This window comes from Ixodes scapularis, unplaced genomic scaffold, assembly GCF_016920785.2.
Source record: "Ixodes scapularis isolate PalLabHiFi unplaced genomic scaffold, ASM1692078v2 PGA_scaffold10__122_contigs__length_95168666, whole genome shotgun sequence".
Classification (NCBI taxonomy): Eukaryota; Metazoa; Arthropoda; class Arachnida; order Ixodida; family Ixodidae; genus Ixodes; species Ixodes scapularis.
Genome location: NW_024609836.1, coordinates 75,912,510 through 75,940,504, shown reverse-complemented (window position 1 = coordinate 75,940,504; position 27,995 = coordinate 75,912,510). Strand labels below are relative to the sequence as shown.

The 27,995-nt window shown below is 45.3% G+C and overlaps 2 protein-coding genes across 2 annotated transcripts; one reads left to right on the top strand and one right to left on the bottom strand.

The window, feature by feature from the left end:
- Nucleotides 1-5: 5 nt before the first annotated feature.
- On the top strand, nucleotides 6-16,983 carry LOC8023901 (39S ribosomal protein L4, mitochondrial). Its single transcript, XM_029989887.3, is given in 12 exon segments — nucleotides 6-103; nucleotides 292-379; nucleotides 5,188-5,359; nucleotides 8,047-8,098; nucleotides 8,744-8,757; nucleotides 8,759-8,802; nucleotides 8,805-8,861; nucleotides 9,415-9,521; nucleotides 13,421-13,471; nucleotides 15,726-15,784; nucleotides 15,871-15,944; nucleotides 16,685-16,983. Coding segments are annotated over 12 exon segments (921 nt in total). The 5' UTR covers nucleotides 6-49; the 3' UTR covers nucleotides 16,834-16,983.
- On the bottom strand, nucleotides 16,911-27,980 carry LOC8023900. Its single transcript, XM_002403493.5, has 8 exons — nucleotides 27,530-27,980; nucleotides 27,379-27,467; nucleotides 24,973-25,286; nucleotides 24,392-24,450; nucleotides 24,123-24,220; nucleotides 23,758-23,812; nucleotides 20,791-20,972; nucleotides 16,911-17,021 (listed from the first exon to the last, which is right to left on the bottom strand). Exons 1-8 carry the CDS (start codon nucleotides 27,630-27,632, stop codon nucleotides 16,992-16,994), a joined length of 930 nt encoding a protein of 309 aa, XP_002403537.3. The 5' UTR covers nucleotides 27,633-27,980; the 3' UTR covers nucleotides 16,911-16,991.
- Nucleotides 27,981-27,995: the final 15 nt, after the last annotated feature.

Sequence of the window (27,995 nt, the reverse complement as noted above, 5' to 3'; positions counted from 1 at the left end):
CAAGATAGGAAAGGAAGGATCGTAATCGACAGCACAGTAAGCTACAAACATGGCCGCCGCGATGGCCATGCGGGGTTACAGGTTGTGTTTCCGTCTTTGTAAGGTAAGCACGTTTCGACACCAAGCATATCCAAATTACAGTTCAGGCATGGGACACCGATCTTTTCTGTTAACTACACATCAACAACTCCCCCCCCCCCCCCCCCCCCCCCCCCATTCACGATGAGGAACACCACGGAGTTCCGGTGTCTTCGCGGCTCAAATGCTTCTGTTTTCTCTTATTGCTACCAGATTTCGCCCCAAAATGCGATATGCGAGAGATTATGCAGTCAAGTCTCGGGCCCTGTTACCGCCTCTCCGGTTTTAGGCGAAGAAACTGGTAAGTCGGAAATTCCGAACTCGCCCAGCGCTTCCTGCGCAGTACTGAGCTCTGTGGGCTCGCACTGGCTAAAGATTCACACTACCCTTTGCTATGATACTAGCAAATTTACTGATTTAAACGAGAGCCATCTGATAGCGACAAGTCGGGTCGACTCAACTTTGAGCGGTAGCAGCATTGAAATATTTGTGCGAATTTCGCTCACTCAATCCTATTGTACGGTGGAAGGGCATTGATGGCTTAAGAACGTGCAGCCAACCAGCGTTTGTTACTTCATATGTTATATTGAGTTATTTTTTCAAGAATATTTTTTCCTTTATATCTTCGCACCTAGCCTCTACTTTTTTCACCTTCCATTTACACTTCGGCCTGAGATGCATGAGATGACACAGCTGATGTTGGTAATCGTTGCTGAATCGGTCACTTCTGGTATTAATAAATTATGTCACTTATGAATGACTTCAATATGTTTAGTAAAACAGGTTGTTTTTACATGGAGTGAAGGTGTTCCACCAAAGACTTAAGCGGAAAAGTAGTACAACTGTGCATAACTTCTTCCGAGCTGTGCCCAAAAAGATTCTTACTGAGGCTGACGTCACAAGCAACGATTCGAAGCTCACTTCCAAATTTGATGGCTTGGACGAACAACCTACGATTGAGGCTTCTCCGCCGCCCATGGTGGGGCATTCTGATAAAGCTATCCGACTACCCCTGGCCGTCCACACAGTTCAGAATTTAGCAGCTGGCTTTAGTTCAAAATATGACGTTGGCAACTTCGTTGGGAAGATGTCAGACTACCACACTGTGGTTGGCCTACTTAAACGCCATTGGATGTCACTGCAGGCTTATTCTTTCCCTTTCTCTGAACACAACAAGGGAAATACTGCGGAACGGAGGTCCGTCAGAAGTGACCACCTATTGACATATCCTTGGCCGGTTGTCTCTGATGTCAAGGCAGGTTTGTTCTGCAAATTTTGTCCTCTTTTTCTCACTGGGCACATTGGGTGGAAACACAAGACAGTTGCTCTTCAAGCTCTTGTAACGGAACCTTCGAAAAAATTTGCGAAGCTCCTGGGAAAAGATGGAGCTTTGGAAACCCACTCAAAGCAAAATATCACATTGAAGCTGTGGAAGTGGACAAGGCTTTTTTGAAAGCTTGCCATGACCCAAAGAAAGTTGTGACAAACCAAGCAGTGGAAATGGACTAGGCTTTTCTGAAAGCTTGCCATGACCCAAAAGAAAGTTGTGACAAACCAAATTGATACACAGTGAATGCGACAGGTGTCTGAAAACTGTTCATGGCCTCTCTCGATTGTCAACTACGTTGTGTTCTCGCCCGACAGAATATTGCCTTTTGTGGACATTGGGATAACGGCGCAGTGGTCACTGGGAAGAACAACAACAACAGTTTGGAGAATGAAGAAAACTTCAGGGAGCTGCTGTGCTTCAGAGTGAAATGCGGTGACCATGTCCTCGAAAAACATCTCTCCACAGCTACGAGGAGGAAGATGTTCAAAAGCAAAACAACTCGAAATGGCCTTATTGAATGTTGCGGAGAGGAAGTTCTGTCCGTGATCTTGACACGAGTTTGACAGAGCACATATTATGCTATTTTGTTCGACAAGAGAACCGACGTGGTTCGCAAGTCTCTGGTTTTGAGGTATGAGCACAATAAAGATCAGAGAAGATTTTGTGGGTTTCTTGGATCCCCGAGAACTCAAGATTCAAGTTGGAATTCGTCTAAGTCTGACGGCGGTTCCAACAGAGAAGAGAACGACCAAGACGACACACTGGAGCCAACGCTGACTGGTACCAAACTCAGAAAAATCATGCTAAGACTACAGAAGTCATTGTCCCTTGACACAAAAGCTGTGTCGGCATTGCAACCAACGGACGCTCAGTAAGAACCTTCAAGATCTGCGGCGCCAATCAGGAAACTCAAAACGCTTCCGCTTCAACTTCCGCGCTCATTTCTACATTCCTCTTGTGGAATCTGTCATGAACGCAGTTCGATGCCTCTGCTTCATTCACAGCTTGACTCTTCTATAAAGAAGGCATCAACTGTGCAAAGCATCCGAAACACCACCAAAACAATGCGAGAAGTCATTGTGATTTTTACGGCCTCACCGAAGCGTAACGCCATGTTGAAACTCCAACTTGGCAAATAGCTGGCCAAGTTATGCGACACGCGTTGAGTTGATCGTCACGCCGCTGTTTTTGCAGTTCAGAGAGAGCCTGGAAACCATTGCAAAGGCTTTAAAAATGGTTTGCTAGTGGCGAGAACAAAGCTCAGCTGCCAAGGCAAGATCCCTGCTTCCTTCAGTCCTGGATGCCGAATTCGTCATTGCAACCCTAGCTCTACGTCGTCCTCTCTGTCACACTTCCCCTGAGTCGGCTGCTCCAAAACCCGGATCCAGAAATGAACAGTGCTTCAGACATCATAAAAGACACAATTGTCGTCCTGAGCGAAAAGCGGAACCCTTTGAATGTAGGGAAGTCTTTCAAGGAGATTTTCACACGTGCGGAAGACATTGCTGTGAATATGGGAGCCCAACTAGATGTGGCTCATCTAATGCAACGACAGATGAACTGCGCGAAATCGCCTCCACAAACTGTCGAATCATACTTCCGCGCTCATGTCTACATTCCACTTGTGGAATCTGTCATGGAAGACCTCAAGCAGCGTTTGCTGGAAGAGGTGCTTGAGCTGTACTGCCTCAACACACTTTAGGCTCGCCACGTGGATGACAAGAAAACTCAAGCAAAGTGCAGGATCCTGGCGGCGAAATACGGTTTGCTCCTCAAAATGGGAGATGTAGCATTGAAAACCATCCTCGGAGCCGAATTTTTATTCTGGGTGGCGAAGTGGAAATGAGAGCAAGAGAAGGGGCCTCTTCCTTCAACGGCTGTGGAGACGCTTGAAGAGTCAGAGCCAGAGCTATATCCCAACATCAGGACTCTGCTGCGCATCCTCGCCACACTGCCAGTTAGTGTTGCGACGGCTGAGCGGTCCTTCTCCAACCTTTGTCAGATTAAGACATGGGTTACATCGCGGTGTGGCGAAAAACGACTCAATGGTCTTGCCCTCCTCAACGTCCATTGAGATGTCAACATCCTTGTGCTTCGACTGCTACGCAAAAGGAGCACGGTGACTGAAGGCGATGTTCATGGTGTGAACAACTCTTAACTGGATAACTTGTGTATATAATTATGTCTTTGTACTGTCCTCCCCAAATATATAGAGTTATCTTCTTCATCTCATTAGATAAACATGAATCTGTTCAATAAAGAATTTTAATGTTGTTTCATGCAATTTGCCTAACCATTGCTTTGAAGATCATTTGAGCTCAGAGTTTGTTTTCTATTGGTATCACTGCAGGACCATAAAGAATCAAACGATTATTTTTGTTTGACTGTATTCCATAAAACATCAAGTTATTGAGAGCAAAGTCGCTGCGGAATTGCACTCACAGTCTTCCTATTACAGTTGAATTACTCCCACTAAATGTTCAAAATCCTGTCACATCAATCCATTCTCGACAAGTGTGCGAGGTAGTTTGATCACGTTGGTCAAGGAATCGGGAAGTCTATATTTTCGAATTCTTCCATTCGTCTTGCAAAACAAATCTTTTGTACTCCTGTCTTTGAGGTGTTTTTTTGTCTAACCTGATATGTCCTATTTGATTGAGTCTCCACTAAAACCCTGATGCACCAACTAAAGAGAGGTGTGTGAAAAGTTTGAGTGCACTTTGTTCATTAGTCTGTTTATATTAATCTTTTTTTTATGCCCAAATAGTGCTCAGAGGGACGTCGCAAACTTTGATCGAACCCGAGGTTCGACTCGCTCACCCAAATCTTCAAACTTTTGGCAAAGTTCGACAAAGTTTGGGGGGCTATTGAATGGCATGGCCCTTCTACACAGACAATTGAAATTGTGAAGGAAAAGAAAATTGAAACCTCAATTAATTTCCAATTTCAAGCAAGGCCATGGAGAGTGCGTCAGCAATAGAGCTATGCAGCCTCAGGTCCTGGTGCTCCTACGTGGTTTGATGATCTTGCATTACTCCTCTCCCACAGATTGATGGCATGGCACGCGCAAACAATGGCGTCCCCCCCCCCCCCCCCCCCAGTGCGGACGCATTTCAACGGCAAATTGTACAGTGTGGCCCCCCCCCAATTTTTTTTTTTTTTTTCATTGCAATAATGAATTATGCATTGCTGAATGCTTATTCTCCAGCCAAATGTAGCGCTAGCCTTCAGAACCTGATGGCAGTTTCAGAACTAGCCTTGTCGTATTCAAAAGTTATAAGCGACTTTCTGAAAATTTGAATGAAAAAAATGGGGCCAGGTCGCGGCCGTTTTCGGTAACCGGTGCCATTCAGCCCCATGTGTCCGAAAGCCCCGTCCAGTTGCCATTTTCCCATTGAAAATTTCAGAAAATTGCTTATAACTTTTGTATATGATAACGGTTAGTCCTGAAACTTTTAGCATCTGGTTCTTACTGCGAGGGCTACATTTGAACAGAGAATGAGCGTTCAGCAAGGCATAGTTTATTTTGTAAAAAAAAAAAAAAGCTCTGTAAATTTTTTTTTTTTTGTTACGACGGTACGTTGTGGGGTGGCATTTGGAGAAAATGATGCAATGCCCCCAGAGCAGGGGAGATATCCTTTATACATCCTTAATTTCTTTGCCATGTGTCACACTGGCATATTGTTTTAATAGCGAGTGCTATTGCACCTTTACTGCCTTTAACAAGACCTTTAAACAAGAAAAAAAAAAGTTTATTTTTCTTTTTCTGATTGTTGCAGCCGCCATTGTGGCAACCAGGCCGCCTCTGCCCCTGATCACAAACCGCAAGCTCGCCTACCCTCCGAAGTTCACGCAATGCCGGGAGGCGTGGGTCGAAAACCTGGATACCGTCGAGTCCGAGAAGCTTGGCCTTGTGCCCCTCCACCCCAAAATTTTTGCGGGTTTTCCAAGGTACTACGTCCACCGTGACTGTTAGTTTATGCCCCTGTGAGAAGATTACGTGGAAGTCACAAATACTGCTTGCTTACGAGCACATCACCAACAGAAAGCAGGAAGGCAGACATTAATCTTTGTTCGACGTGAGGGGTATGCTGACGTTAGGAGCTTCGAGTTTTTCGGTATTTCTGGTTGGCCCAACGTGGCCACTCGATTATAAATTCAATTAAAATATAGCACAGTGATCCTTATGAAGTGTAATGTGCTGTATTTTCCGACGCGTAAGTCGCATATTTTTCCACAGATTTTTGTTTGGGGCACCTCATTCGATGGTGTGGCCTACATGAGTTTTATTTTATAAGTGCAGATCTTCATTGCGCGAGGTGAAGGCCATTATCAACAGTTACGACGAAGAAAAAAAAATTATTGTTCGCTTGATCATGCTGACGAAGACCAGGAAATGCTAAATCTGTCCTGCATGCGCCACATGTGTACGTGAGACACTGGTGCAAATTATACTCTGTGTCTGGTTTGTGCTAGCCTTTTCGTTGTGCGCCATAGATGTTAGCCAGAGTGAGATCAAGTGAATGAGTGCAACCACACAGATGCTACCTTATATGTAGGATTTTGTGTTTTCCGAGTTTATTTTTCACTGGAAATTCAGGGTTTATCAACGTTCAATGGCCATTGTGGACCGTGGGCCACAATGGCCCATACTGTAAAGAACGAACTTTGAAGGGATAATTTGGAAACTCCTTTTTGCCAATAATAAAAAAAAAACAAAAAAACAAAAACAAATCATGGCTTTTTTGGGACAACTAGCCCCGTGCTTCGAGAAGCGTTATTTGTAAAATATAAATTTGAGGCTGTTTATTTTGCCAGTGTGATTTTCGAAATTGGAGTTGTTCAGATAAATGCAAATTGTCAAAAATTTTACCTGGCGAACGTTTTTCTGAGTTGATTGGATTTATCCGAAAACAGGGAACCCTACTTATATGGGTCTTGCGCGATGCGTGACATCAACCAGGCAGCGGTCTCGCGGTACGACGTGGCACCGCTCTCACCGGTACGTTTTGCCGGGAGCCCACTTCCTCCCCAGCTGCCGTGCTGTGGTGCCTGGGACGCGTCTCCGACCGGCGTGTTTACTGCGTCCAACAAAGTGGTCCCTCGATTTACGCTTGGTGACGTCGTAAAAGTGTCGCGGGTCGTGATCCTGGCGGCATTCCAGCAGCGGCGGTGGATGTAGCAGATGCCTGTTCTGCTGCAGGTCTCTCTCTGGTGCGACAGTTCATGGAAGCTTCGGTAGCCAGAAGTTGGGACGCTGCGACGACAGCGACACTCGCGTTTGCTCGTGCTTTTCGCCAGCATGACACTCCGGCTTCAGTGATGTCATTTGTTGCCACTTCGGGGCCACTTTTGACGTATGGGCAGGATAGGACGCTAAACAGACCAGTCGAAGACGAGTTTAGGCACCATAGCTGCGCCACACAGCTCAGTGGCTATAGTAGTATCTGACTGTAACCCCAGCGACTCAAGTTCGAGACCTGGTGGAGCTCAAGCATATATAAACTTTATACGGGGTGTTTTCTTTTAGGCTTTACAAATTTGTTTTAATAAAAAGCCACGAGAGCTAGACTAGTGCAGTTCATGCAGGTGTTTTATGTGGAGAGGAGTACATAATATAGGGGGCTAATCGGTACGATAAGGCGGCCAATTAACTCTCATTCCTTATTTAACTTTGTAATTAGTGGAAATGAACATATGGCTCCATTTAGAAACTTGCTGAGAGTCATTGAAAACCACTAAATCGGTAGTTTTAGAAAGACTTGGAACTCGTGGGAAGCGCAGCAACGCGATAAACTTACCACCCGTGCGACAGCCACGAGGCTGGCGGGGAGAAAACGCGGATGAAGAGACGGAAAAACCGTGGTGGCGCATTACCGTACCAGTAGCCTTGCTCCTGCTGCATGAGTGGTAACTTTCGCGCTCCACCGTGTTTCCCACGTGATCCATGTCTTTCTAAAATTGACTGATCTAATGGTTTTCGACGACGCTCGGCAAGTTTATCATTAGAGTCGTATGTTTATTTTCACTAATTAAACACTCATTCATGACAATTTTCTCATAGAAAACGACTCGTAAAACACATTTTCTGTTAAAAATGGCAGGCTACTTGCTGACGGCCTGCTCTGACAGAAGTCCAAAGACGGTCCAGAGCATGACAGCATAGGTCCGCGGCTGTGGACCTATGCAAAGGTGCAACTTGTAGGCCAGAATATATGGTGCCCACAGTTAAGAATCAGTGCGTGTACTTATAGCAGTGGTAAGGTAGCAGGCCAGCTGCGTTTGTAAATTCTACTTCTTACGGCGAAGCCGAGCAATGTCGAGACCAGTTATAACGAAGTCGGTTATAACGAAATAGCGGCTACAGTGAAGCGATCACGGTTTTCTATTCCCTTTTGCACTTCGTTAACCAAAGTTGCTTATAACGAAATAGCGGATGCAGTGAACAATTTCCGATTCCCGTTGACTTTGTTATAACCGGTCTCGACAGTAGTTGAGCAACTGCTTTTCCCAGTGACAAAGTATCCTCTCTCCGGTAGCTATTCCCATTTCAAATATCTCGCCACCGTTCTGGTGTGTGGAGATGATGTACGCAAGGTGCCGTTTATCGAACTACCTCCCACATTTACCTGTTTCAGAATCGACACATTGCACTGGAACATTCACTGGCAAAAGAATTACCAGAGAGTTGTAAGTTGCCCGCTTACACGCCCCTCTTTGTTCCCAATTTCGAAGAAAACTTGCGAGCGTTCTACTAACCGTTGCCACAGTAACTAAGAGGAAATACTCGTGTCTAAAGCATGCACACTTCAGACACCTGTAGCCAAACATTGGTACTGTTTACAGGTGTAGTTAAAACCAAAATCTTGAAAACAGCGGGGTTTAGTCACAAGGAAGATGCTTTACGAAACGTCTAAAAGTAGTACTGAAGGCCGAGGGATGTAAATCTGGTGAAGTCCAAGGGCCTCCCCGTGACCTTTGTTTCACATGTTGAATCGTTGATGCAGCGACTAAAGCTTCAGCGCCCAGTTGAACATTCCCATTAGATTTCAATTGGAATTTCCAATTGGTACCAGTTAGGTTTTTAGACAACCAATCGGTCACTGCCAATGGGAACCAACAAAAACCATTTGGAACCCATTCAGGTTCCAACTGGAAAAATTATTCCAGTTGGTGAGACCCATTAGCAAGTATGCTTCTAACTGGAACTCACTAAAACCAGTTGGAATTCTAATTGGATCTAATGGGAGTTTTTAGCTGGTCGGTTTCGGTTGAAATGGCGGTTTCGGTGCAAGGGGGCATCCTTTGCACTTTTTTTTTCCTGCCCACGCTCAGGACTGGGCTACGGCACAAACGCGGGCAGAGAGGCGGGGCGGCGGACGAAAACCGTGGCCGCAGAAAGGCACGGGAAGGGCACGTCACGGCAGCATTCGGGCGCCCCAGTGGAAAGGAGGTAGGCTTCTCGCTTTTTGTCACGTTCCCCCAGAGACATCCGGTGACAGAGAGGAGTTTTAGAATGGCTTACTCAAGCACACATGTTTAACTTGTGAGCTGACATGGAGCGTGACCGTATTGTCGACATCTCGAGAGTGCTAGTAACATGGCCAACCAGGGTCCTCCCAACGTGGCGGCAGCGGTTTTGCCACCCGCCAGTCTGGCTGACTGCCCATCTCTACTGCGCCCAGGCCACCTTCATATTTTGCCTCCGGCGTACAACAAGACGATGCCGATCTTGAAAATGCACGACGCCCTAGATTGTCGTGTTTGGCGCACTTGTATGACGCTACGCAACAGAACTGCCTGATCCTTGCGAACAAAGTCGCTGCTTGTGGTAGAGGAGGTAGCCGTGAACGCCAAGAGTTGCAGCAGTCGACCCCATTTCCTCCTCCCAACACCCTGGAAATTGTCAGATGTCCACATCGCAAAACATTCTGGGAAGAACCCTGTGGCCAACTTTTGTTCCTGTTACCCAACCTTGTATGACGCAACCACCTCTCTGTCCCTAGGCGGAGTATCCATGGGGCCGCGGGGACCGAGGACCTACTTCTACATGCTTCCCTTTTTCCGGCGCGTCGAGGGTCTCATCACGGCACTCTCGGTGAAGTTTGCACAGGTGACTGAGATGCTATGCACCTTTTTGTTAACAATCTTTTTGAGCACGAGACCATGCACCATAGCGAGGCCTTCCAGTTGTCCCACCTCCAGTGCAAACCTTCTACCTTCATTAACGCTTCAGCATCTCACGAGCCCAGAGCGTGCACGTGCTGCTAAAGCATGGCAATATCAGATGAGCACGTGTTGGAGGCTGGGCATTCGTCAGAGATGCCCTGCCGTTCTTATTCTGTCCTTGATTAGAATAGGGTTCCTGTTTTTGGATACCTCGAGCTCACAACAACTCTGTGGAGCAAAATTGACAGGTCCCTTCAAGTTTGAATAAATAAGGTCATGTTGTAAAATTTACAGGGTCTTTTACGTTATCCCTAAGATGACTTAGAAGGTTGAAGCGCCGATGTAAATGTGATAGCGAATCTCCGAAGACAGCGTGCTCTCTGACGCCGCACTTTTGGCGCCGTTTCATTTGCTCACTCGGATCGTGGGATTGGCTGTGGTCTTGATGCTAGCGAACCTCTAAAGACAGTGCGCTGTCTGACGATGCACTTTTGGCGCCGTTTCATTTGCTCACTCGGATCGTGGGATTGGCTGTGGTCCCGATGCTAGCGAACCTCTAAAGACAGTGCGCTGTCTGACGATGCACTTTTGGCGCCGTTTCATTTGCTCACTCGGATCGTGGGATTGGCTGTGGTCCCGATGCTAGCGAACCTCTAAAGACAGTGCGCTGTCTGACGATGCACTTTTGGCGCCGTTTCATTTGCTCACTCGTATCGTGGGATTGGCTGTGGCCCGATGCTAGCGAACCTCTAAAGACAGTGCGCTGTCTGACAATGCACTTTTGGCGCCGTTTCATTTGCTCACTCGGATCGTGGGATTGGCTGTGGTCCCGATGCTAGCGAACCTCTAAAGACAGTGCGCTGTCTGACGATGCACTTTTGGCGCCGTTTCATTGGTACCTTTCGTGTCGATGACGTGTTTTTGCTCAAGGACTTTGAAGGTCAACTGAACGATGAGACATATAAGGCTTTCACCTTAATAAACTCTGGCAAATCTGTGCCTTATACAGCATTAGGTAAAGTACATCTAAAAAGTACTCCTTGAGTACCTTGAATACTAAAAAGTAAGAAGTAAATGAGCTTATGTACTTCAAGAAAGGTAGTAAGTACAGCTGCAACGGAAAAAGAGTAGCGCAAGTGACCGATGATTGGAGCGGCAAAATCACGACACGAGGCGCTATTGTTCTTAAGTGCGCCAATAGCGTGACTGACAGTCATGTTGCATGTCTTAACGCGGGGGTGGCTGGCAAAAAGTTGAGGGATAAGATAGGTTTTAAAATGTGGGCTTTAGGATGGGCTGCTTTCGGCTGGCCACCCCCGCGTTGAGACATGGAATGTGACTGGCACTCTTGCTCTCAGCGTGCTTGTAAACAATAGTGCCTCAAGTCATGATGTTGCCGCTTCGGTCATTGGTCACTTGTGCTACTTTTTTCCCGTTGCAGCGGTACACCGGGTGCAGTGTAGTTGAAATAAAGTACAAGTGCGTATTTACACCATCTTTCATGATGCCCTTTCAATTCCCTATACAGTAATCCTTCGTTACAACGAAATCGCTTCTTTCGAATTATCGCTTTTATCAAATGTTCAGTGTGGTTCCGAACGAAATGCCTGCATTTTTAACCGGCTTATTCGAAGTGTATCAGCGGCCGACCATGCTCATTACGAAGGCCGCGGTGCTGAAAGCACTCAAGCCCTCACGGAGGCGCACGGAGACCCTTGCGTTCCCTCCCGTTCTCCACCGAGGCAAACGGCAAACCCTGCTTTGCGCCATAAAGCCCTTAAACAACAACAACAGCAAATGGTAAACTGGGAAAACGAAGTAAGCAGGTGACAGAGGGCAGAGCACACAGAGCTTGCAGAGCGCTGTTTCCGATGCCAACGTGGGGCGGGGGCAGGGAGCAGTGGGAGCAGTGTCAACCTTGAGGTGCTACTCACGCAGGGGCGGATCTAGAGGAGGGGTGTACTCTTGATTTTTACATGTGTAAAATTTAGGGCGTAAAACAAGGGAGAGGGGGTTCCTAAACATATGGTACGCTGACCAACACCTGACCTCCCCTTCATGAAATTCCTGCATCCGCCCCTGTACTCACGGCGCCCGCGGCTGGCGCTGCCCGACTCCTGTTGGAATCGGGCCAAGGGAGCGATGGAGCCCGGAGTAGATCGTCCCTTTGGGAGGCCCCATCACAGCTCCTGCGGCATACCACATGCACACATGCGTCGTGTGGGAGATTGGGAGCGTGTTCCGAAAGTCGCTTAGACCTGCGAGGTTGAAAAAAGTGTCCGGCCCAAATCCGAAATCGGCAAATGATTTGACATTCCGGTATCAGCTACTCGACACTCTCCACCATTTTGCAGAACGAGCAAGGCATATTGGATGGGCTTGAGAAGTTTCTCATATAGGAGGAAGTGCGCCCGTGCCTCAAAGATGAGGGATTGCTAACTGCTTCGCGCCTGTCAGATTTCCTCTCGCGAGCAAGCTTGCCAAGCTGGTGCACAATTCCCAGAGCTGCAACAATCTCTACAAAAGTGTGTGAAAATATGTTGGCAAAGCCACCGAGAATAACTTTGATTCGTTCGCACTTGTCGATGCAGACGTTTTCGTTATTGCTCCTGTCACGGATGCTGCAGTCGTAGACCTTGCGTGCGACCAGGGTAAACGCGAAGCAACGTTGGAGAGGCACCTCGGGGAAACGCCGACAACTGTGGAGACGCAAAGCATCTTACGACTGCTTCGAAACAAAGTGGAGTGCAGCGGCGGTGACAGTGCTCTTGCGATGCCTGGAGCAGTTCGAGGAGAACTGATGCCTGTATGAAATTATTGGCAAACTCCACCTAATTGTTTTACAACGGGGCTGTTAAGGGCTAGTTTCCCCAGTATCGTGTCCGTGGACAAGCGGCGGATGAGCGACAACGGCAACCTTTCCAGCCTTTCCACTCTGGTTTTTACCAGAACGGAAAGGCTGAATTTCTCTAGGCGTCGTCCTCGAGGTCTTCCTTGAAGTCGTCCTTCAAGTCATCCTAGACGTCCTCGAGGTCGTCTTTGAGGTAGTCCTAGAATTCGTCCTTGGGGTCGTCCTAGACGGCACCCTAGAATATTCCTCTTTGAGGTCGTCCTCAAAGTCATCCTAGACGTTGTCCTCTAGGTATCGTCCTAGACGTCGTAAAAATAACAGCTTCACTGGTCCTCCATCTTCATGCGAAGTGGGAGGGCTCTAAATTTTTTTTTACTCGCTCGGTAAAGCTGCTGCGAGATGTTCATAACCAAGGTTTGTTTGATTAAATGTACGGTCAGAGTGTTCCGCAGTGTTTCCGTCCACCTTCAAGGCTGCTGGCACCGTTTTTTTTTGCTTTTATATCAGACTTTTTTGCCGTCCCGTTGACTTTATTATAACGAGAGATTACTGTACAGTGTTTCTTTAAAAACTGGTATTCATTGCCCCAGGGGTAATTGGGGGTGCATCAGTTATTTTCGGAAATGCTGATGCATCATGGATAAGGTCAAGTGGCGTCAATTTTCCCACTAAATATAACACAATTACGCCGACGGCGACGAAACCCGGAAACGGGTGCCTAAGAGCTGTGCTTTAAAATTTTCAATTCGATTCATAACCTTTACTATTCAATTCAATTCACTCCGAAAGATATTGATATTTGCACACTCCTAAAAAAAATACTTGCAGTGCAAGTACATACTAGAGAATGTACTTCAGGTAAAATACAAGTGAGGTAGTGCTCTAAGTTTAAAGTACTTCCTAACATTATTAGCCTTATACCATGCTTGCTTTGTTAGGTAAATGCGCATTACACTTACCCAACTTGGACTTTGCTTTCGATTTCCTCTCAGGACGACCTGAAGATTGTGGATGCCCTTGAACTGCCCTCTGACGATCCTAAGGTAAGCAGGCATTCTCCGAGGTATTTTTTAGGGTTCTTTATTTCTGGAGGAAGACTAGTTTTAAAGGGGCACTAAAGTGGATTTTGAGATGGTCTTTTATGGCACTAACTCCACCCTCTTGCCCCATGCATCCCAGAAAACCAAAAATTGCAATTGTGCGTGGAAAAAGTGAGCATGTCACTGCTCACTCAAACGTGAGCATGTCACAATAATAAAAAAAAAAAAAAAAAAAAAAAAGGACCCCGCATTTTTGTAATTTTTGGTTTTCTGAGATTGGGCAAAACAGCATGTTGCAGCATTTAGTTGTCTTTTTTTTTTCTTTTTGCTAGAGAAAAAGGCCACGCATGATTGTAAATTGTGGTTTTCTAGGATGCCGAGGTCTGTAGGCCGAGTTTGCATAACAAGACAATGGTCTCAGAATCCATTTTAGTACCTCTTCATGACAATATTTTCACTCTGGACACATTTTCTGCTTTACAAGTGTAGCTCTTCATCAATACAGAAAATGTGCCTCGATGCAGGTGTTTAGGCATTTGTGACAGTAGCAGTCGCTTCAGCAGAAACAGCCACCCAGTAATTTTATATCTAGAATATGGTCTTTATTAAGTCATTCTTAGGCAATTAAGTGTCACTTGTATAATTTGGGAAGATAATTTGAAGATTGGAAGACAAGACCTGCAAAGTTAACTGATTTCAGTTGCCTTAAGAAGTTACCATTTAGGTAGCTATATGAATACCTAACTTCTGGTAATTTTATTTGTAGCTTATCGTAACATTTCTTAAGTATGCCTACCCAAAATGAGGAATAAATGGTGAAAAATATGGGGTGGGCAATCTTTTAAGATGCAACAGCAAAAGTTAATAATAAAAAAAATTAGTGATAAACACCGGGGCACCCGCTACGAACCACATGAAACAGGAACTGATAAAGCAGATTGTGGATGCAGCAGACTCTCGCATCTTGGTGCGATAAACACGCAGGGATCTGCTACAAACTCGGGCATCACGGGAACTGATATTGCACGCGCAGATTGCAAACGCAAAACACGGGAATCCGCTACAACTTCGCACGTCACGGGAACGGATACCGCAGCAGATACGCATTTCACAGTGCAATTAAAACGTGGGAAATCGCTACAAATTCGCGTATCAGAGGAACTGTTATCGCGGATGCAGCAGATTCGCACATCACGGTGCGATAAACATGTTGGAACCACCCACCATGAACTCGTCAGATGTGCCAGTACCAAAGATTGTGCAATTGACGCAATTCCCGTCGGACGTCGCGTGATATCCTGGTATCCGAAAAGAATGGGGGGGCAATCTTTCGGAACTTGGAAGCTGGAGGGCGATCTTTCTCAGGGGGAGGGCATTCATACAAGATTTTACATAGTTGCACTTTTAGAGTAGAGTCGAGAGCGAACTGTGCCTTTTGCGTTTTTCATGTTGGAAACTAAAATGTGGGTCGGCAGTTGTAGCGCACCTCAATGCGACGGGATTGCCCGTCCCCGTAAATGTAATTCTTGTTCTTACCTCAAGAATCGGGGCGAGAAAAGTGACCCCTTGCAGAATGCTGCTAATTTCTTCCTTTATGTGACAAAAAATAACTCTTATATTTGCATGTTTTTTTTTTATCGAAATGTATGCATGTGGAATGCAAAAAGTGCCTTTTTTGTTTTATCCTCAAACGACCAAAAGCTTGTGCGACGTACGAGTTGCACAAAATATGCTTCTTTTCTTGATGAGACAGGGAGGTTAACATGTTTGTGAGAATTTATGACCGCATTAGTATTAGTAACATTACGGGATTTCAGCTTGGGTCAGTTTAACCGAGTATAAGTACAATTTAAGAGGAACTTTCGCAGCTGTGCTGCAAACACTAAAAACATGGAAGTTGGTGAAAAAAAAAAAATGGATATCTGAATTTTAGTGTTTACCTTACCCCTCCAATAATCACAAATATGTAACACAAACGTTGCAATGTGCACCAAGCTTTGGCTAACACTTGTGTGGACTACCGCCTTTGTTCTCTCGCAGCTGAAGAAAAAACCGGGTTATTGTACTTACCCGATTCTGGCGCACGCCTTCTTTTCTAGAATGATATATTATCTAAAAACTGTTGCATCCTAGAATTGGATACAAAGGTGAAATCGGGGATGTGTTAGGTTCACTGTTTTTAGGTATAAAAACTGAGTGCACGTTAGAATCGAGTATCTATGGTAACTGTGGAACTCGTACTGTATTGCCTTTTCAGTTTCTCCAGAACCTTGTGGAAGAAAGAGTATGGGGCCCATCCGTTCTCTTTGTGGACAAGTAGGTGAATTTTGTGCTCAGTTCACAGATGCACCTTCGCGTGCAACGTCTCATTCCTCGCGTTTTGGCTGGCATTGCTTTCGTAGCACCGACTACGTTCCCAAGAACATTGCCGTTGCCTGCGACCAGATCAAGCATATGAACATCATGCCCGTCTACGGTGAGTGTCACACAGATGCGGTGACCTTTCTCGTGACCTGGAGGAACCGAGATTACTTTCTGTGTGCACAGTCAAATTCCCTCCTGACGAACGTGCGTTCTGCTAAAGAACTCATTTAACAAAGTATACCGTATTTTCTGGTGTACGAGTAAAATTATTTTGTCTAAATTTCCGTCACCTCGAGGCACGGTACCGTGCCTCGTGGTGACGGAAATTTAGAAACTTCGACGGCACCGCGCCCCGTGGAAGTTTCTCCACGGGGCGCGGTGCCGTAGGGGCCGAGATGCGCTTCGATTGCAAACCAAAACTTAAAAACCCGTCGAATTTGTGAAAATTTTCAGGAAGCCGTAAAATACTTTGCGTGCCTTCTATCGTTCTGCAATTTGTTGATTAGTGTTTTTCGATGATGCTGAGCAATTTTCTAATTGAAACCATGGCCTTAAACACAATATTAAAAAAGTTAATTATCCCGGACTTGAATAATTTTCCTAAATAGGCCCCTGGCCCAGGACCAAAACGACACAAGCCTTTTTTTGTTGCGTCGCATAGTTTTTGCAATATCGAATTAGTCCACTTTCTTAATCTTACCAGAATGGCTGTCAGCTCAGTTTTGTGGGTTTACGTCAAAAACACAAAGGGCATCTAGCATGGCCCGGCAAAGGACAAGATCCCTTTGCATCCACGTGGATCGAACATTTATGTGATCCAATAATTTGTTTCTCATCTTTTTCTGTGCACAGGCCTTAACGTACACAGCATGTTGAAGTACGACACACTGGTGCTTACGTTGTCGGCGGCAGAAGAGATTGAAGCCAAGCTGCTCTACCAGCTGAACAGAACCGACATCAGAGAAGCGACTGCACAAGCAGGGAGCAAGAGATACATTTAGATTTAAATGCGTGTTAACCACACTTGTTGAGTAGTAGTACGGACGGTAAAAAATAAAGTGTGCGAAGTTTTCAGTTTTGGTGGGTTACAATTTAGTTTTAGTGACACAATAAAAATACACCACACAGGTGAATCTGGTGGTGTTCTTGCATTCGTGGTCTACTTGTCAACTCGGGGCCTCCAGGAATCCTGCAATGCGAGAAAATATTGAGAAATTGCAGCAAACAATGATACAGGCTGCATACAGCAATGTGAAAATATTTAGTGCTTGACACGAAATGAAGGGATACTTTTTGAGCTACCCCAACTATTTTTGGAATCCCTTGCCTTTGCTCTTTTTGATATGCTATTTAGTCTCACGAAATTCAGAATAGTTATTGTGAAATCAGCAAGTTAAAAAGATGCAAAAACCAACATACAAATATACCCGTGCTTTTCAGTGGTGTGAGGTCAGGGAAAGGCAGGCTTACAGGTCAAGTGGGCAGTATGAAAACAGACTATGCGGAGTATTTGTTTCGTGGTGGAGTGAGCTTCCATAGCATTCATTTGACACCATGAAACTGCTTGTAATCAGTTGGGAACAGTCTACAGTCCAAAGAGTGAACTCCTGCCTTTCCGACATCATTTTTTCATTGTTGCCTGTAGAGATTGTTTGAAAAAAACACGGTGTGGACCGAAAATTGTAAATTCAATAACTGCGAGAAAAGTTTATTTTGGCCCAATATTTGGGTTACTAGTTCAGCAATGTCCGTATCTGTGTTCAGAAAATTAGGGACTACAAAAAAAAAAAAAAAAAAAAATGCCTGTGTACCCCTTTAATTAAACTGGACAACAATCTGGCAAAGGAGCAGAAGTAAAAAATTGCAACTAGTTAGCTGCATGTGAAATACTAGAAATAAAATTAAAAAAAAAAAAAAATGGAGGGCAAATGGTTGAATTTTGTTTCTAGCGACATGCAGACAAAATATTACGCAGGCGCCTAGCCTCATCTTGCATAATGCCGAAAAGCAGGAACTCCAAGACATTAGTACAGTGGTTCTCAAATGGGGGTTTGCGAAGCCCTGCCTCATTGTCAAGCCCGCCAGAAAGTCTTTTTTTTTTTTCCAGATTGAGAAGAAAAATTTTCAATCTTGGGGTGAGTTTTCTCGTGTGTATGTCAATAAGACAAGTCTACTTCACACCAGCTCTTAGTTATATTCATTTATTAAATTATTATCCTAACCTATACCTTTCCCTCACTACAAACAGAGACCCCCATCATCTCTAACCTATCCACAAGGGGTCTGCCAAACATCAATGGTTGAGAACCACTGCATTTTGTGAATTTAACTCTGGTGAAAATTTCTCAACATCCCCTTTGTAAAGCAGTGGTGACAAACGCTGTCATGTTGCAGTTTAGTATGTACTTCTGATACTTTCTATTGTGGACAGCGTTGAATGTTTGAACTGAAAGGGTTTGGGAAGCTTGCCTGCGCTTTTATCTGGGATAAATACATCTTGCTTTCCATCAAAATATGTTTAACTTGGGTAACTTAATTTTTTTTTTCCTTTTCTACAACTTATAAAAGTGTTGCCTTCGCATGTGTTTAGTTTTGTAGCTTCTTGTTGGACAACCTGACCTAGCTGTGAGGAAATCATTTGTGTTTGGAGTGCAACTTCAAGCGTTCCCTGGTGGCAAGAACGCAAGGCAGAGAAATGGGGAACCTGTGCCCATCGTAAAGCGAGAGAACCACGCGGCGTACCCCAATGACCAGTCTGAACGAGAGATATGGGCTTGCGAATGGTTGAAGTTGCAAATTACGAGCATAGATTTTTACTAGGGATGTTCAAATAGTGAAATTTCAAGTCGAATTCAAATCGAGTAGTGGCCAAAAAGTTTAACTTCGAATGGAATACAAATAGCAAAAATTAATTCTTAATGTTCCTAAGACTGAGAAAAGGAACCGAATATCTGGAAAAAAAAAAAAAAACGTGCTATTTTTCTGCAGGGCACATAGAACAAGGAGTCTAGCACAAATTTATGTTTACACAGCCTGAAGTCAGTCTGCCTCAACGGGCGACGAATCTCCCAGCTATAGATGAGCAATTTAGCCAGTGCAGTACAACCGCCAGCCTGGGGGTCTTTGACATGCACCACCCAGTGGTGATACACAAGAACAAAGGAATGATTTTGGTTTCCTGGGGATCAAGCAATTAGGATCTGGCTTACACGGCGCTCTCCGCAATAAGTCTCTGTCAGACTGTAGTCGCTGGTTTGCCTCAAAACCAGTTGAAGACATTAATAGATATATCTGACCTAATAACCTGAATTACAAGTCGTAATAATCTTTTTTTTTTCTTCTTCAAAAAGTCACTGAATACTTAAATTCGGTCCGAGAAGCTCTATTGTCGACACTGAGAACCTGACGTCCGATGCTGTACTATGGGGGAAGTACAGATTGTTCCCCGACAAGAAGCTTTAGAAAAAAACACAAAATTCTTTTCTTTTTTTTGACTGCCCGCTTCATTGCGAGTTACACGTGTGACGTCGCCCCGCTGGAGTGCGGAAAAAACCCTGGAAAATTTGGACGTTACTTTTTGCATACCTTCGTTCCCATTTTCTCGATAGCTATTAAAAATCTAAAGATAATAAACAGCATGCTGGGAAGAATGAAGTTTGGGTATTCTGAGAACGTGTTTAGTGTGGGTAGAGACGATGAGCTTAAGACGCAGCTGATAAATGCGGCCACCTAGCAACTTGTGGATACGGAGCATGCTGGACGAAAGACGCATACAGCCGAACCGCCTACGTATTCGGGCGACCTCTAACATCGCCTAGCCCCGTTGCTTCACTCGACGCAGCGGAGAGCGATGGGTTAACCGAACTGGCCGGTTCAGTTATCGCTCGAATTTTTATTGTTCTGTAGTCGCTGTTCGGCCTCCGGGTGTAACTCCCACGTTAGAATTTCCTCTTTTGAAAATCTTCTTTCTCTCTCTGATAATAATTTGTTATATTATTGGTGTAATGAGCGAGAATAGGTTTACAGTGCACAGAGCTGGCTGTGGGCGGCGTAACATACTTAAATTCGAAAGGGTAACGCGCGCGATTTACAGGTTTTCGTTGAGCACGTCCAGGAGCTGGGAGCTCAACTGCTTTGTTTGAGGAACGCAGGAAACGGACTACCTTCTGCCGAAATGGTTCGTTATTAAGGGTATCTGTATAGGCTTGATTTAGATCCATCACAGGCCTGTGAGGATTATTTTGCCCCATGAATGGCGTTTCTGGTTAAACCACAATTTTTCGCCAGCAGCACCGATTCTCGATATATCGAAATTGTACGAAAACTCGAATACTAGGAATTGAAATTCATATCGAATTTTTCGGGCGATCATTATTCGATTAAAATTCGAAGCTAGAATATTCGCACGCCCCTAATTTTTACTCATCCCGGCGAACAACAAAGAACTACGGCGTGGCCAGAGTGTAGCTTGCGTCCTTCGTGGAGACTGCGCTACCTTGGGCAGTTTCTGCGGATTTCAAACTCAACCTCGTGGCAAATCGCTTCAGATCACCACACGACAAACGGCACGCCGTTGGAGAGAAGATCCAAATGTCGCGCTCCTGGCGGCCAGGTTGAGAACTAAACCCGGGGGTGGGGGTGGGGGGGGGGGGGACAACAGCTTAAATCGTGTTTGCGTTTCCGACGCAACCCTCGGCTGGGGCTTGCGTTCGATCGGGGAACCACCAAATTAAACACGAGCGTCGACCGAAAGACGACGTAACACGTGTGTCCAATCTCTACGCCCAACCGCCGGGACCACGACGCCCAACAGCACGCCACTCCGGCTTTCGGACGTCGTCTGTTGCCTCTTCGAGACCATTTCATATGCACAGGCGGTATAGGACAAGAAGCACGCCAGTCGGAGACGCATTCCAAGCACTGCGACGGCAAAGCCGGACCATGAGAAAGTGACGTACGGTGACGACGTCGTCCCTGCGCATCATCTGTGCCCTGACGTTCCAGCGGAGTTGCTTGTGCGCCTTCTCTCCGGGCGCCCTGTGGTGCTCCCAGGCAGCCCTATATTCGTGGTAGCGGGTCACGGGGTCGCACTTGCCCCTGCCCCGTTCCCACTCCACCTTGTTGCCGGAAGACTGCAGCACTGCAAGGTCAAAGCTCGTCTTAATGCTGAGCAATGCGGAGCGCAAGTTTGTCTGCTCCTTTTGCAGGGGTTGCGGTGACGTCAGAACGCCGAGCTCCGATTGAAGGATAGTGGGTAGACCTCAAGGCAGCTTGCACTGAGGTCTACCCACTATCCTTCAATTGGAGCCGAGCTCTGATTGGCTGTGACTGAAGGATAGTGGGTAGACCTCAAAACAGCTTGTTTTGATGTCTACCCACTATCCTTCCATCAGAGCAAATCGGAGCTGGCATTCTGATGTCACCACAACCCCTGCAAAAGAAGCAGACGAACTTGAGCTCTGCATATACAAGGGTAGGGAGCCCCGTAAAGTAAGATTTGTTTGCCTCTTGCCCCCCCAGAAGTGACTTAATAGTCCAAATAAATTATTATTTTTAATATTATCGGGACAGAAATGGCGGGAAGTCTGTCAGTTTTCTCAGTTGCTGGCACGCATGGGGCACAAGTTGGGACGTTGTGATGGCAGTCGGCAATGGTTATACGCAGCAGTGGTTGAAAAACAACTCTGGATTGAGCAGTGACGCAACAGTTTTGAGTAATAATCATGACGCTTAAACTCCGAGACTGGGAAGGAAACTTGAAAATATGTCAGATAAAACCGATGAATGCTCACAGACAAGCATCTGTCACCTTTCTTCTGTTGCTCCTAATATATTTTCAAGTTTCCTTCCCCAGTCTTGGGGTTTAAGCATTATGTATAATATGCACCAGCTCGTCTGCACGTTGTCCATTTTTTCTTTTTTAAGTAAGATTTCATTTCCTTACCATCCAGGAAAAAACAAAAACGGAGAAGCAATTTCTTTTCAAATGATGGAGCTGTTTCTCTACGAGTGATATATTAGATTGAAAGAAGGATGAGAAAGTAGACTGGTTAATGAGGACTGAAATGGAAACATCTGTGAGAAGTATAGCTTTAGAACTTGGAAGTAGGCTAGTTTGTGAATATTAGGAAGCATGGTATAAGGCACAAAAAACAACGGACATAAGGAAGAAGACGTACACACAGGCACCTCTGTGCGTGTCTTCTTCCTTGTGTCTATTGTTTTTTGCGCCTTACAGCATGCTTCCTAAGTACAGCTCCCAGCTTTTGCTTTCTGGGCTTGGCTCGAGTGAAGGAAGAGTAGAAACAGTTCACAACTTTGTTGGCGAATCTAATATGCCCCAATATCTCGGGAGGAAATAATATAAATTAGGGAAAGTCGTACATGTGCGAGACCAAGAATTAAATTAAATTAGCTTACACAGGGGTGGAACTCATGAAATGTACTTGGGAGCAGCCACGGGAGCAGCTGAAACAGCTGTTTTGGAGCAGGTTGGGAGCAGCTAAAACTACATTCTGGAGCAGGCTAGGAGCAGCTCAGATCAGTTTGCATTGCACTTAAGCTTGTATCTTAGACAAGCACGAAAGCAATTTCAATTGTGCTTAGCAGCAGAGATGAACATGAGCGGTTAGGGACCTAGGTAGAGGGGATAACAGTGTAATATATGCGAAAACTTGAATCTTTGTGAGCCTTAATGAGAATCAAACAGCAAGTACTCTATGTTTCTGAAGATAGCGTCCTTGATATTTTCTGAGTGGCCTTCAGACGCTCAAGATGCAAACCAGCTCTGCTTATCGCAGAACCCACACGTGCTCGACATAGTAATTATATGTGCGAACCACGTAGCGTGCGTAAACAACGGACGTGCAGTTGCACGGAGGAACAGGGCAACAAATTTCGAGTTTATCCTATTGTGCAACTCGATATCGAAGCAGCAGACTACGATTAACGAAGTTATCTTATTTGAAGCGATAAGCAGGAGCAAGCTTAAAGTACGCCGAGCAGATAAGTAGAGCTGCTGACCGGCAAGGTTTCGGATCGGACCGCGTTTCAGTTCTATCAAATCACGATTTATCTTGCAAGAATGCAGTTCCAACTCCTAACGATGAAGCACTAAAAGGAATATTTTGCTCATTTGCTTTCGACTGGATGACGCCCGGATCCCGGGCCGCAGAGCCTCATGCAATCTGACGCTTAACGACTCGACCTCACCTCGGCCTACTTGCCCTACCGCTTATGGTTGAAGAGTAACAATCCAGTCGCAGGTGGTGTAGCGCTTAGAATCCGAGTTTTTTCGCGCGCTTCCGACTCGGGATAGACAAGGGGAATAAACATAACAAGGGATTGCAAGGCCGACCAGGCTAAACGCCCTCATTGTTGACAATCGAGTCGATAAAAACCGAAACCAAGACAAAATAAAGCGTTTTTTTGGCGCACGTTTTGCGGTTTGGCGCATAATGGCGCGAGGTATTGGCTTTGGCGCAGTTTCTGCAACATGGCGCAGGATGGCGCAGACACATGCGTCTGGCGCAAAATGGCGCAAACGGCGCAGCCGTTCCACCCCTGCAGTTACATTACCACATGAATCCAAGCAGGGAAGGAATCTGCATTTCGTAAGCACACGGAGTTGTTCCTATAAAAGCTAATTTGAGGGGCTGCTGCAGAGATACGTCTTACATTAGACTTCAACAACATTGATTATGTGCACGTTCCATCAAAAATTGCTTGTAATGGTAGCAAACGCGAAATACCTAAAATGGATCTACTTTTTTGCCCAAATATCAGCTGCGTATAGCGTGGCATAGATGTGCAAGTTCCAGTTCTCAGGCAGGCTGCTGTCGAGCACAAAACACAGAAGGCAGAAAATGTGTAGCCGCAAAGTACCCACCACAAAACAGTAAAAAGTATGCTAGAAAGTAGCTTACGAGACAATATGGATGCTCTCCGAGGCTGGAGTGTGTCCTTGAGGATTGGTTGTCCCTATAAGGGGACAAAAAAGAGAAAAAATGGTCAGCATATTTAAACGAGGTACCAGAAAGTGGAACTGTGGATGGAACGTTGGGTAAAGTTTCAAGTGCCTTATTTCCTTGCACCCGTTTACGAAGACCGTCTGCGCGTCTAGTTTTCCGCGGCAAGCGCAACACCCAGTCATTGGCTAGTCTACATCCATAAGTCGTCGCGATTGGCTTTTGTTGCTCAGTGGGGCAGTAGACGTGCAGGACTCTTTCACTAATGGGCGGGTTGTACGTGCAAGGAAACACCTTGGAATTTCAATGAAACACAGAAATACCTGGACAGCCTCTGGAGGAGGCTTGACAGCTGTCCTTGGAAGCGTACGGTAGAGGCTGCTGTTCTCCTTGAAACTTGGATGCAAGCCTGCAACACTTTCTGGGACGCGAAACCAACTATTAACAAGTGCAGCGCACACCTCGACGAAACAATTGGTCTAAAAAAATGGGACTGGTTCTCGAAAATTTTATGCTCGTCTGCACCACTCGAACTACAGATCCCAATATTGTTTTCTTCTAGAAAAAGAAAAGGTAATGTTTTGGCACAAACCTGAGGAATCTGCACTGATTGTGGAATGCTCCGATATGTAGGCGTGACCATTACGACACCTGACGCAGGGGAGAGAAATGGTTAGAACCCCAGAAATGGTTAGGTGTAATCACTCTGCGATGGCAAAATGGCTGTTGACAGACACTGCTTAGTGAACAGTGTGGCCAATCAAGGCTTTCATTTGTAACGGCATTTAGAAATGACTCTGCATCTCACATTAGGCTCAGGTCATTGTATGACATAAGGTTATCATGGACAGTTCCATTCATGAATTCGGTAGCGTAAATCACTGCTTCAGTCTTTTTCTGGTTATCCTACAATTCTGCAGTGGATGGGAGGTGCTAGTTAGAATGCAGCCAATGATCGATGTCTTGCATCTTTTTGGTGGTTTTGCAAACATGCAATAACTGAAATGTTCTAAGGGCAGGTTAGGTATCGTATGATTACATATAACCAAAGAACTATCACGTCGATTTGGCCAGACACAATCTCCCTTCTGTTTTTTGAGCCATGCTGCTTCCAGAATGACTCGGCACTTTTGTTTAGGCCCTTGGTGGTACCTTGCTTTCAACTCAATTCACCTTAGCACTTTCCGGTGCATTACACGAGGTTCACCGAGAACGCTGTCGCTCGAAGACGTTGAGGTTGTGCTGACTTCGTTTCTTGATGCATTACCCGCAGGTGTTGAGTAGCAGCTGCTCTTGCTGCCGCTATGGTCTGGGTCATTAGGCAAAGCTCGGATTGCACTGCCTTGCTTTGTCTTGCTCTGGCTAATCTCGGATTGACTGGCGCATGGAGTGCTGTAACACGTCGAAGAGTTGTCGTGGGGCTGGAGTTGTGTTGTCCTCTTTGGTTCACTCCTGTCAATGCTGCTGCAGTTAGCTCTGCTGGACACCTAAATAAAAGGAAAAGAAAACATACCATAATTTAATACCACAGCACAAAATAAGATGAAAAATAATAAAATACATGTTTGAAAGTACATACAGTCATTGAGACTGAAGAGCAATACAGTCCCATCGAGTTAACACGAAGAGTCATGTGCCACACTCGAATTGATCAGATTATAAAGAGTTTAATTGACAGGGTCAGGTTTAGAGAGCAACAAAGGTGTCTATGTGACGAACTTCGATCAGAAACTGAGCGTGGCTTGAGTAATTTGAGCATAAACTTATACTAGCTCTCGTCCGTCTCTAGTGTTAAAGAGCTCTTTGCTTAAACAAGTAATTGGGTTAATAGAGCTGTTTCCTCTACTCAAATATTGTGCCAACAAAGTAGAAGTTGATATAATAATACTATAGTTACTGACGGGATCAGGACCCACCCTATCAAAGACTAGATAGTACTTCTACGCTTTCCCGCACTGGCCAAGGGGTGTAGTAAAAAAACGGGCCCGGAAAAAACATCCCCAGAAAAAATGGTCCCAAGTACCAAGTAGGAAAAAAATGATCCCAAGGGGTAAGAAAAAAATATTCCCAGTGGAACCCATTTTGAAATGGGAGATAATGACCTCTTCAATTTCTCCACCACAGTAATCGCATTGTTGTTTTGAGGGCTGTCCATTTTTTTTTTTCGTTTGCAATAAAAAGAAACGGGGCGATGTACTTCAACACACTGGCACAAACATTCTCAGTACACGCAGAAACCTGAGAATAGTGTGTCGCCGACAGCATGCAAAAAGCCCTCGACTGTTGCCGTCCCCAGGGATGTACTCCTTGCAGAGGTTCTTGAGACGGCGCCAAATTTCGACGAGCGTCGACTTGCTTTCCTTCTTGGCAGGAGCGCCGACTCGCCCTAAAACCATTTTTGTGGCTACGGTAGGTTTCTCCGAGCGTAAAGCGTCGATGGCCTTCGACACTGCTGGATGGCTATGGCAGTGACCGGCAACGCTACCAAAGCTCCTATTCTATGCTTCCCACTAGTGTGTCGAAGTGCATCTCCCTGCTGTCTTTTTGTTAATAATAATAATAATAATAATAATAATAATAATAATAATAATAATAATAATAATAATAATAATAATAATAATAATAATAATAATAATAATAATAATAATAATAATAATAATAATAATAATAATAATAATAATAATAATAATAATAATAATAATATATGTTACAGCTTTTTCAATTAGGATGCGATTACTGTGTTGCGTTCCACGAGAAATATCTTTTTGATTACCCCTTGGGACCATTCTTTTCTAACACTAATAATCCTTGGAGAAGGGAAACAAGGGTGACAAAGGACAAAGACAAATCTCCAAACACAACTAGGTGACTGGTGCGCGACTGGAAAAATCCGCCTGGTCCTGGTATCGAACCAGCGGCCTCTTCATTTCCTAGTTTGATACCAGGACCAAACGGATTTTTTTCAGTCACGCACCAGTCACGTAGCTGTGTTTGGAGATTTGTGTTTGTCCTTTGTTCCCCTTCCCCAGCTCGCTCGCACATTTGCATTACTATCATAACTTTAAACTGAAGGCCGTTCGCCGTTGTTGATGTTAGAGTGGTGGCAACTGCTAAAACGCGTTTGGTCTACTGACGTCTAGCTCCTGGTTAGCTCAGTTGGCAGAGGACTCCACTGGAAATGGAGAGGTCGCTGGTTCGGTAGCAGGACCCGGCGGAGTTTTTCAGTCGCGCACCAGTCACCTAGCTGTGTTTGTTCTTTGTCCCCCTTGTTTCCTTTCTCCAGGGATTATTATCGTCCTGCTCGCTTGCACCTTTGCGCATTATCATCATTCTTTCCAGGGATTATTATCGTCCTGCTCGCTTGCACCTTTGTGCATTATCATCATTCTTTCCAGGGATTATTATCGTCCTGCTCGCTTGCACCTTTGTGCATTATCATCATTCTTTTCTACTTGACACCATTTTTTCCAGGCCTATTTTTCCAGAGACATTTTTTTTCGGAGCTCCTGTACAAGGGTAGAGCTTAGTGCCCATGCTGCACTATAAATTACAGCAGACGAAAGAAATATTGTAACTTACGGAGAGGGAGCGTGCACCGCTGAAAAGCGGTGTAGAAGTGTTGACGCCCACACCCCTGTTAACCGCGTCTCGTATGGAATTTTGAAGGTCTGAAAGTAGTTGAACGAGGATTGTTAGCACTCCGCTACGACGGTAAGGCGAACGCGCACACCTTTTTTGAACTGCTGGAACAATTCGGCAGGCAGGTCAGCGTATCCCTGCTTGTAGAGTTCCCTCCGGACTTCGTCATCGGAGATGTAGACACTGGCACTCATTGGTACACCCTACGCACAACGATTACGGCGTAGGGGAACTTCAGAGATGTAATACGGAAATTATTAAGCTGTCTGTTTAGGTCCGTAAACTCGGATATCATCTCGACCTGCTGACACACGAACGCCGACTCTCCATTTTGAAAACGAGCTCGGGCCAGTGGCCAGATGACCGATTAAACTCAGTTAACGTGCGAAACATTATAATAAACGCGCAAACGGTAATATAACTGCTTGTAATATGTAATAACCATGCCAATTTATTTATTATGGCATAAAATCCGCAATTCGCTGTGTCCTGTTGCTCTTTGCCTAACTATAATATAAAGTTTTGGTTGGCTTGTTTACTCTGGCTATACTTTAGAC

Excerpts from the sequence above, each read along its gene's own strand:
- LOC8023900 (XM_002403493.5), bottom strand. The coding sequence starts at position 27,632 with ATGAGTGCCAGTGTCTACATCTCCGATGACGAAGTCCGGAGGGAACTC. Across the intron at positions 23,813-24,122 it reads CTCCTCCAGAGGCTGTCCAG|GGACAACCAATCCTCAAGGA; the intron begins GTATTTCTGTGT and ends GTCCCCTTATAG. Across the intron at positions 20,973-23,757 it reads GAGAGCATCCATATTGTCTC|TGCTGCAGTCTTCCGGCAAC; the intron begins GTAAGCTACTTT and ends TTGACCTTGCAG.